The sequence below is a fragment of the Sceloporus occidentalis genome, unplaced genomic scaffold (assembly GCF_023333645.1).
Source record: "Sceloporus occidentalis isolate IW3139 unplaced genomic scaffold, rSceOcc1.0.p SCAF_114, whole genome shotgun sequence".
Lineage (NCBI taxonomy): Eukaryota > Metazoa > Chordata > Lepidosauria > Squamata > Phrynosomatidae > Sceloporus > Sceloporus occidentalis.
This window is the reverse complement of record NW_028317094.1, coordinates 2,963,343-2,974,067: the sequence shown is the minus strand read 5'-3', so window position 1 is coordinate 2,974,067 and position 10,725 is coordinate 2,963,343. Positions and strand designations below refer to the sequence as shown.

The window sequence follows — 10,725 nt, the reverse complement described above, 5'->3', positions numbered from 1 at the left end:
CAGCCAATCTATAGCAGTTCCTGAATCAAACAGATCTTGAGTGGGATTTGAAATAGGTTTTTGTGTTTTATTTAGGGGGAAAGCAAAACACACAGACACATACATAGAAGTGTTCACGCACACACACAAGAACTAGGTAACAAAGGTGGGTGTGGTGAATAGATGTAAGGCTTTGATAATGATGATACTTTATCTATCCAGATCTTTATTCCAATTGTTGAGGATTTGAAATAAGGAGAGATCAGTAGTTCCCATGACAATTGGGGTTGGTGAGTGCATTGAGGTGTTTAGCCATGAAAACAAACAGAGTGTCTATCTGTAACTGGACTGACACCGAAGAACAGCAAGTCGGGGCTGATATTTATACTGAAATTGGTTTCTGCTTGGGAGCAGAAACTGTGGGTTCAGAAAGGTTTATATCACTTTAGAATATTTCCTTTGTGGGGGAAGAATGGTGTGAAACGAATTGAATGCAATGGGTGTTGGATGCAAATACATCAGACAAAAGGGATTAGCACACCGCCTCTCAGATTCTTGTTGGCTCTGAATTTTGACCGCGTTCACAAGCCAATGTACACTACAATCTGAGGGTGATGCACCCAGATACAGCTCAAAAATATCATAGCAGAGTACGGAAGCAAATATCCAGATATAGGCATTGGCAATGCACTGACCACTTTTCACACTTAAAAATAAGTCACAAACACAGTCGATTTCATTGAAATCCTTGGAGGTTCTCTATCTTGAGTTGCAAAATAATGCAAATATTTGCAAGCTCTCCTCTCCGACTTCCATCAACTTCACCATCCATTGTACACACAACTCCGATCCAATCCACTCCAATCCTCATGTGAGCTGCATACTGTATTGGTTGTGAGTCCTCTCCTGGTGCCAAACAGCATGAAGCATCCTCTGCAGTTAGCTTGCATCATGCCTTGGGCTCTGACTCAGCATTCAGTGGCCGTCTCACAGGATATGATGCCACCTGCCAATCAAAGTATTTTTGCACATGTTTAATTGAATACTTTTTTTTCAACAGTCCTTTGACTATCTTCTTCTACTGATTCCCTCAAGGCAGTTCCCATATGGTCTCTTCTTTGCTAGCTCCTAGGAGGAAGAATGCAACCGTTCAATGGATTTAGGGGCATAAGCAGCAGGGTCAGGCTTGGCTTACTCACAGCAACTTTATTAATTTAATCTGTAAGAAGGAGGGGTTAATGAGGACTAAATCATGCGATAACACCTTCCTCTCTTAACTGATTTTCAGTCTCATCTGTAATTGTCCTTCTTTACAGAAAAACATTTGAGTCATGAGAGAGTCCACACAGGAAAGAAGTCACATAAATGCCAGCATTGTGGGAAATATTTTGCGTACAAGTCAATCCTAGTCATGCATCAGAGGGTCCACACCAGGCAGAAGCCATACAAATGCCAGCATTGTGGGAAATGTTTTTCTCGGAAGTCAATCCTAATGATACATCAGAGAGTCCACACAGGAGAGAAGCCATACAAATGCCAGCATTGTGGGAAATGTTTTTCTCTGAAGTCAATCCTAATGATACATCAGAGAGTCCACACAGGAGAGAAGCCATACAAATGCCAGCATTGTGGGAAATGTTTTTCTCAGAAGTCAGGCCTAATGATACATCAGAGAGTCCACACAGGAGAGAAGCCATACAAATGCCAGCATTGTGGGAAAGGTTTTTCTCGGAAGTCAATCCTAATGATACATCAGAGAGTCCACACAGGAGAGAAGCCATACAAATGCCAGCATTGTGGGAAATGTTTTTCTCGGAAGTCAAACCTAGTGAGACATCAGGGAGTCCACACAGGAGAGAAGCCATACAAATGCCAGCATTGTGGGAAATGTTTTTCTCAGAAGTCAATCCTAATGATACATCAGAGAGTCCACACAGGAGAGAAGCCATACAAATGCCAGCATTGTGGGAAATGTTTTTCTCGGAAGTCAATCCTAATGATACATCAGAGAGTCCACAGAGGAGAGAAGCCATACAAATGCCAGCATTGTGGGAAAGGTTTTTCTTGGAAGTCTGACCTAGTGAAACATCAGAGAGTCCACACAGGAGAGAAGCCATACAAATGCCAGCGTTGCGGGAAATGTTTTTCTCGGAAGTCAATCCTAATGATACATCAGAGAGTCCACACAGGAGAGAAGCCATACAAATGCCAGCGTTGTGGGAAATGTTTTTCTTGTGCGTCACACATAGTGTCACATCAGAGAGTGCACACAGGAGAGAAGCCATACAAATGTCAGCATTGTGGGAAATGTTTTTCTCTGAAGTCAATCCTAATGATACATCAGAGAGTCCACACAGGAGAGAAGCCATACAAATGCCAGCATTGTGGGAAATGTTTTTCTCTGAAGTCAGGCCTAATGATACATCAGAGAGTCCACACAGGAGAGAAGCCATACAAATGCCAGCATTGTGGGAAATGTTTTTCTCGGAAGTCAATCCTAATGATACATCAGAGAGTCCACACAGGAGAGAAGCCATACAAATGCCAGCATTGTGGGAAAGGTTTTTCTTGGAAGTCAAACCTAGTGAAACATCAGAGAGTCCACACAGGAGAGAAGCCATACAAATGCCAGCATTGTGGGAAATGTTTTTCTCGGAAGTCAATCCTAATGATACATCAGAGAGTCCACACAGGAGAGAAGCCATACAAATGCCAGCATTGTGGGAAATGTTTTTCTCAGAAGTCAGGCCTAATGATACATCAGAGAGTCCACACAGGAGAGAAGCCATACAAATGCCAGCATTGTGGGAAATGTTTTTCTCGGAAGTCAATCCTAATGATACATCAGAGAGTCCACACAGGAGAGAAGTCATACAAATGCCAGCGTTGCGGGAAATGTTTTTCTCGGAAGTCAATCCTAATGATACATCAGAGAGTCCACACAGGAGAGAAGCCATACAAATGCCAGCATTGTGGGAAATGCTTTTCTTCAAAGTCACACCTAGTGAAACATCAGAGAGTCAACACAGGAGAGAAGACATACAAATGCCAGCATTGTGGGAAATGCTTTTCTTCAAAGTCACACCTAGTGAAACATCAGAGAGTCCACAGAGGAGAGAAGCCACACAAATCCTAACATTATATTTGTCAATAACGAATACAACAAATATATTTTCAATCCAGCAGTGCAAAGAAAAGGCCCTTATGATCTTATTTGTAAAATTTGTCTGCCAATATGTCTCTATGTTTTCAAGTTGGATTTTGTTAAGTTTAGGTTTTAATTGCCAATAGTATAGATAATTGCTTTGGGTTGTCAATTGGGCTGGGGATTGTGGGTTGTGGTATACGTTAGGTAGATGGGAGGTTGGGATTTGTTGCAGCTGGTTAGAATAGTTATGGGAATTATAGCTTTTGCAATGTGTGGGATTTTGGCTTAAGAAAGTTGGGGGCAGGTATTAACAGAAAGGGCTAGTTTCTGGGAATGGCAAAAGGGGGCCTTGTTACCTGTGGGGCATCGACTGTGGGAATTGGAGGTAGGGGCTAGGTTTGGAAGAGGGTCATGTTTTAGGTTTTAGGGGTTTTAATATATTGTTTGGATTGGAGTGGTCAGTTCTGGCTTAAACACTGAATTTCTATGTGTTCTCAATAAAGTTCTTTACTGTTTCAACACACTGGACTTTGATGCACAGAATTTCTGAATTTGCCCAAAACTGACCCTTTCTTCTCTCCTCAGTTCTCATCTCCATTCCCAGCCATAAGAACAGCACAGACACACAGACACAAACATACAGGATACACAGAGAGAGCTATATTTCCAAAGCAGAGCCTTCCTTTCCTGCCTTTCCCTCCTGAGTCCAGCTCTGCAACTTGGCCTCCATTGCGGTCTCCTCAAAGGAAGAAAGGAGGGAAGGAAGGGGAGGCCACTGAACCCCGGCGCATACCTTCCTTTCCCACAAAGGCCGCCAGCGGAATAAGCAGCAGCATCTAGGACCTGGCAATCCCTGTGCATGCTGAGGAGGGGCCTTTGGGACTTTATGCGCCTGCACAGTCTCAGCCCCAGAAACCATTTCTGCCCTCACAGTCAGTTCTGAGGGAGGGAGGGAAGTGGGGAGAGCCCTTGTTCATTCAGAGGAATGGCTGGAGGGGAGAAGCCCCTCTTCTCCCCCCAAAGAAAGGCAGGGGTCCTGCAAGGCCTCCTCTCCCTCTTTCCTTCCCTGCCCCCTCCTTGGGGGATTCCTTGGGTCCCGGGTACTTGGGGAGTTATTATGAGAAATGAAGGCCGGTGGGACCCTTGGAGAGAGGCATGGCCATGGAGGGGAGGGGGATCCAAAGGTAAAAAGGTCTTTGAGGAGCCCCCTCCCTTGTGGAAAGTGGGGCCGAGGAGAACCCCTCTCTTCTGATGCCTCATTTATGGAAGAGTTTTGTGCCAAATAGAAAGCATCACACAGGATAGGATTCAGTAGCATTTTTCTTGGGGGGGGGGGTTCTTTAGAGTCCTGGGGGAGGGGGCTCTGGGGGGAGAGAAGAGCCAAAATCCTCTTGGCCAAAGCCCAGAGGAGGGAGACAGAGGGACCTCAAAACTCTGGCAATCCCCTGTAAACCTGGGAACTAGGCTTAGAGACCCACAGGATCCAGATTGGGCACCCCCTCACATACTTACCTTTTCCTTCACAACAAACCTGCAGAGGAGGACCAACAGAGAGACCCACAGCCCCAGAAACATCCCCCCCAGTTCTGGGAGCATACTGAAAGGGCTTTTGACCACCTTGAACAGATGTTGTTATTTTTATTCTTATTCTTATTATTTATATTCCACCTTTTTTCAATGGAATCAAAGAGGATTACAGTAATAAAATAACATACAATTTAAGAAATACAATTAAAATTCCAAACCCCTTCTCCCAATTATAAAAACATTAATCAACCCTTAAAAATCCTATTAAACAGCAAGAAAATTTAAAACTTTCATAACACAATACAGTAAAAAAGTTTTTCGGGCAAGAAATGGGTCGTTTTCTGAAGGAGAGGTGGGAGGGCAGGAACGATATACATCAATAGCAATTTCCATCACACTAACGATGGCAAGGGTAAGGGTCAGGAGGAGGGGGAGGCAAGTCAATAGATCTCATCTAGTCTGGAAAGAGGTCCGTCTTAATAGCCTTCCTAAAGGCTTCCAAGGTGTTAATAGGATGGATCTCATCCGGAGGTCGTTCCAGAGTGAACCAACACCTTGTATCTTGTCCAGAAACTAATGGGCATCCAGTGGAGGGATTTAAGAACCGGTGTAATGTGGGCAGTTCTAGAAGAGCCCATAACCAACCTGGCTGCCATATTCTGTTCCAATTGAAGTCTCTGAACTTGGCACAAGGGTAGCCCCATGTAGAGTGCGTTACAGAAGTCCAGCCGAGAGGTGACCAGCGCATGTACTACTGTTTCAAGGTCTCCCTGCTCCCCGCCCCATGTCTCCGAATGATCTCACCCAGCAGCTTCATGTAAATGTTGAATAGCATTGGGGACAGAATCACGCTTTGAGGGATGCCCGACTTGAGCTCCCTCTTGGACGAACAACTGTCCCCAAGTGACAGGAATCTGCCTGAGATGTAGGACCTGAACCACTGGAAAGCAGTGCCCCAATTCCCAACTCTCCCATATGTTCCAGGATACTGTGGTCAATGGTATTGAAGGCCGCTGAGAGGCCTTCAATAGCACCAGAAGGGTCAGACTTCCCCTTTTCAAAGAGCTGTCGATTGTCAGACAGAGATCACCGACTAAGGTGACCATGGCAGTTTCAACTCTGTAACCCATCCTAAATCCAGTTTGAAATGGATGTAGAAAAATCCATTCCTTCCAAGACTGCTTGGAGTTGAATGGCGACTGCCCTCTCCATTACCTTGCCTAAGAATATTAAGATCCAAACTGGCCTGAAATTGTTTCTGTCCAGACGGTCAAGGGGAAGGCTTTTTGTAGAAGTGGTTTAACCACCACCTCTTTGAGGCAAGATGGAAGACAGCCTTCCCTGAAAGATGCATTAGTTATATTTTTAGCAGCATCTTGATGGTATTTCCCCACTGGATGGCCAGCCAAGATGGGCAAGGATTGAGAGAGCAAGTCCTCTTTATCATACTCCCAAGGAGCTTCTCCACATCCTCTGTACTAATGACTCAAATTCATCCAGAATAACAGTATGGGTGGAGGCTCTGGATACCTCTCCTGTCACTTCTGTCGTAAGGCCAGCATCCAAATCGGCTCTCATCTGAGAGATTTTGTCCGTGAAGTAGTTATTAAAAGCATCACAGCAGGCTTTTGTAGGTTCTAATAAAGAGTTCAGGGTTCTGGAAGCTATATATTAAATGGGACAGTGTTGAAAAATATGTAGTTTGGCAAATGGGTGATATAACCCAAGAAAAGGGTTTAGTTCACAGAGACTGGAAGAATCTTAAAGTAAAAGTTGAAAGAATAGATATGTATATGCAGAACATGTTCATGTCTATAAACTTCGCTGTCAAACATACTGGTGGCGACCAGATGACAGACAAGCGTTGGTGGGACCCCAAAAGCCATCAACCAACTGGAAAAGGAGATTCAACAGAGGGAAAAAGCCCAAAGATTGTGATGAACTATCTAGAGAACGGGATGATTTTGATAAGGGACACTTTACGGTCTACAGAAGAAGATGTAAAGATTGCTCAGAGCACTCAAGGAATGTGGTCCAGTGAAACAGGAGGAAGCAAAGACTTTTTACTAGATGAGGTGTTAAGTCCACAGCCGGTAAAAAGAAACACGTGGTCAGTTACAAGGACTGATCCAGAGAAGACTCCTAAAAAGGACAAGGATATCATTGAGTTGATAGACTGGAAAACCAATATATTGTAGTTTGCCATTAGTATAATGGAAGATGAAATATTTTCAAAACCATACTGGGAACGGGGCAAAGTAGTTGGAGATGATGTTCCATCAATAAGAGAAAAGGGTTAAAAGATTAAATATGTTTGATAAAAACATTTAAATGGAACATATAAAGATCTAAAGTTGGGGAAAAGGTTATTTAAGTGTTATTAAAATATTAAAACCCAACAAGTGATGTGGAGTATGGATATAATATGCTAAACTTATAAGAAAATGATGGTAAGTTGTTATAACAAGTAAAACTGATATTAGACATATGTTTAAAAGGGGAACATACAGGAAAATACCAAAGATATTTAAGTTGGTAATGGTTACTGATAAAACAAGTATATGAAGTATATCATATGTGTCACCTGATGTGTGTATAATGTTATATATAATGGGTAAGTATAATTGATAACTGGGAGTTCCTTGGACCATAGAACCGTTTGGTTCTGTGTCTCAATGAACCTATTAAAGGGGGGAGGCGTGTGACGGACTGACTTACAAACCAGCCAATCAGAAGCCAGAGACTCTAAGCCAATCAGGTGCTGGCTGAGGAGTTTGAAGATTCCGCTTGGCAGTTGGGTGGAGTCAGTTAGGGTTTGCAATCCTGAGGGATGAAGCGGGAGTTCAGTGGGAGATAGTGATAGAGAGGATGGGAACGGCAGAGTCCAAGAGAGGACTGGGTTCCCATAGTTCCTGAGGGGATGGTTACTTAAGGAACTGCTTTGTCCAGAGAGGGACAGGATTAGTTCTGGAGAGTCTAGAAGAGAGACTCAGGGGAACCAGACTCAGGAAGAGGGCTTTGGCTTCCATCATTTCTTGAGTGATAGTATAGCCTGTGTGGCAGAGTTGTTGTTGTTATTATTACTATAGAGTTAAAACCAGCCCTGTATATATAAAACAAAAGAAGACATAGTAACAACTCCATCTCAAAGATACCTTTGCCTATTCTGTTTTAAAATTAAACTTACATTCTTGTTTAATCAGCCGCTTGGTCTGTGTTTTACAATCCATCCACACGACTGTCCTTCAAACACCCAAAGAAGTGTCAGGTCAAAATAGAAGAGAGGATTGTGAATCGTTACATCATCTATGAGAGATTTAAATCTGATTCTAGGTTTTTTCCCTTCCCGGATGGATTTTTGCAGGTCCTTCTGCTGTTTTAAAAATGGTTTGTCATTAAGAAGGATAGTATAGTCTGAACGAAACATAGTAATTTAGGTGGTACGTTCATTTTAACTGTCCTGATCCTTCCCAAGAGGGATAGGTTGAGTTTAGCCCATCTATTGGGATTTTGTTTGATATCACCCCATATTTTCTTGTAGTTGCTTTTAAAGAGGTCTCGGTTTTTAGAGGAGAACTCAAAACCTAGATATTTGACCCTTTTCTTCTACTTTAAAGCCACTCACCTCTTGTAGATTTTCCTGATCGTTCTTTTGTTAAATCCATTGGTAAAATGTTTGTCTTATCCTTGTTAATCCGTAAACCTGAATGCTGTCCGTATTCCTTTAATTTATAAAGCAGGGGATTAACACTTTCTATTGGGTCAGATAAGGATATCACCACGTCGTCCGCATACAGTTTAAGTTTGTACTCTTCCTGTTTTATTTCCAGGCCTTTGGTCTTCTTATCTTCTTTAATGCTAGGACTCAGAGTCTCTAAAGTGGCCATAAATAACAAAGGTGAGAGGGGTATCTCTCATTACAGGTAACGCCTTCGCTTTCCCCCATTAATAATAAGCCTCGCTGTTTGTTTTCTATAGATTGCATCTATCCAGCTGATAAAGTTATCTCCTAGAACCATTTTTCTTAAGGTTTCCAGCATGAAGGTCCAATTAACTTCATCAAACGCCTTTTCGGCCTCAAGAAAAATCATAGCTGCTTTTTAATCTGTTTTCTTCTCATAGAAGTCTATAATATCTATTAAATTCCTCGTGTTGTTTCTAAGGTGCCTTTTTGGGAGGAAGCCCGTTTGGTCTTCGTTTATGATATTTTGTAGGGTTTTCAAAAATCTTTCTGCTAAAACCATTGCAAAGATTTTATAATCGTTGTTAAAGCGAGAAATCGGTCTGAAATGTTTCACCTCCAGCAGCTCCTTACTTTCTTTAGGAATCAGTGCAATATCAGCTCTCTTCCAAGAGTCAGGCGTTCTTTTTTGTGAAAGTCTATCCATGATTTCTACTAGAGGTTTAATTAGCTCTTTCTGTAAGCTCTTGTAATATATTGCTCTTAGGCCATCCAGCCCTGGCGCTTTGGGTGCCTTGGTTTTACTGATTGATTCTAGCACCTCAGGAGCTGTTATTGGTTTATTAAGTTCAATTATCTGTTCTTCATCAATCTTTACTACGCCTTTTCTGTCCAAAGATTCTTGTATCCTCTCATGGGAAATATATTCTTCTTTGTATAGATTTGTGAAATATTTATATAAACATTCTTTCATATGTTTTTGGTTGGAATAAATCTTGTCCCCTTCTTTAACCCTTGAAAAGATTTGTTTCTCCTTTCCCTTTTTCAGTTTCCTTGCTAACCATTTGCCAGGTTTATTAGCATTCAAGAAGTGTTTCTGTTTGATGTGTCTTAATTTTTTCTCCTGGTCTTCTATTAGCCATCTGGATATTTCCTTTTGAATCTTCTTAATCTGTTGTTGAATCATTTTGTTTTGGGGGTTTTCTTGAAGTAATTGTTCCTTATCCTTTAACTTTTCCTATAGTTCTTTCCAATTCTTTTCTCTATTTGTTTTCCTTTTGTAAGATTGTTTCAAAGAGAAACCCCTCATTACCGCTTTCCTTGTGTCCCAGACGATCTCTGGGCTGACTTCCCCATTCATATTTTATTCAAAGAAGGATTTAAGTGGGTTTGTTTTTGCTTTATCTAGACTTTTTCCATCTTTTAACAAAGTCTCATCTAGTCTCCATATCAGTTCCTTAGGTTTACTCATCAAAGAGAATAAAATTGGATTGTGACCCAATAGGATTTTTGGTAGGGTTTCTCCTGCTTCCACCATTGTGCTAATAGTTGGGGAAGTCAAGAACATATCTATTCTCAACCAGGATTGATGAGTGTTTGAAAAGAACGTAAATCCTTAGACAGAACATACTTCATTCTCCAGTATCTTCTAATGCAAAGGCTTCTTTTAATTCAAAGAAAGATTTCAGTAATTTCCCTTGCTTTAAGTATATTTAGTTGTCTGCCTTTCTATCTATCTGGGGGTCTATCACCCCATTTCAATCTCCCATCATTAAGGTCCTATCGCACATATGGTCTGGCATTTGTTTTTTTCAATTTTCCAAAGAACAGGCCAAGAAACTCCCACCATTAGGATCTTTTGGTCTTGTAAAGTAACTTCTACACCAACCAAGTATCCATTGGGGTCTGAGAATACCTCTTTAGATTCTCATTTATCCTTTACATAAATCACTACACCTTTTTCCCTCTTTTTTGAGGCTGCTATGTATTCTTTCCCCAATTTGTCATTTTCCAACAATCTTATATCCTCTTTCTTTATCTGGGTTTCCTGAAGGCAAATTACATCAAGTCTCTGTTTCCCTTAATAATGGAAAAGTTTACCTCATTTTTGGGGTCTGTTAATTCCTTTAACATTCGATGATAGGATGTCCGTCTTTTTCCGTTTCATCTTCATATTCTCCATCTATATCATCCTCTCTTGTGTTTGGATCTGGTTTCCTAAGCAGTTCTCCTTCTTCTGTTTCTTCTTCTAAGCTCTCTTCCTCCTTATCCTCTTCTCCTTTTCCGGGGTTGTTTCTTTCTTTTTTCTGACTGTCCCTTTTATTAAGTTCTTTTTCATTCTCATGTAGAAAATGTCTTCTTTTTTGTACCGAGTTGATTGGTATCTTTT

General features: G+C 41.6%; 1 protein-coding gene across 1 annotated transcript; it reads left to right on the top strand.

Annotated features, from left to right (window-relative positions):
- Positions 1-1,199: 1,199 nt before the first annotated feature.
- LOC149282494 (uncharacterized) lies at positions 1,200-9,143 on the top strand. Its single transcript, XM_089498180.1, has 2 exons — positions 1,200-2,531; positions 9,103-9,143. The coding sequence occupies exons 1-2, from the start codon at positions 1,391-1,393 to the stop codon at positions 9,141-9,143; spliced, it is 1,182 nt and encodes a 393-aa protein (XP_089354306.1). The 5' UTR covers positions 1,200-1,390.
- Positions 9,144-10,725: the final 1,582 nt, after the last annotated feature.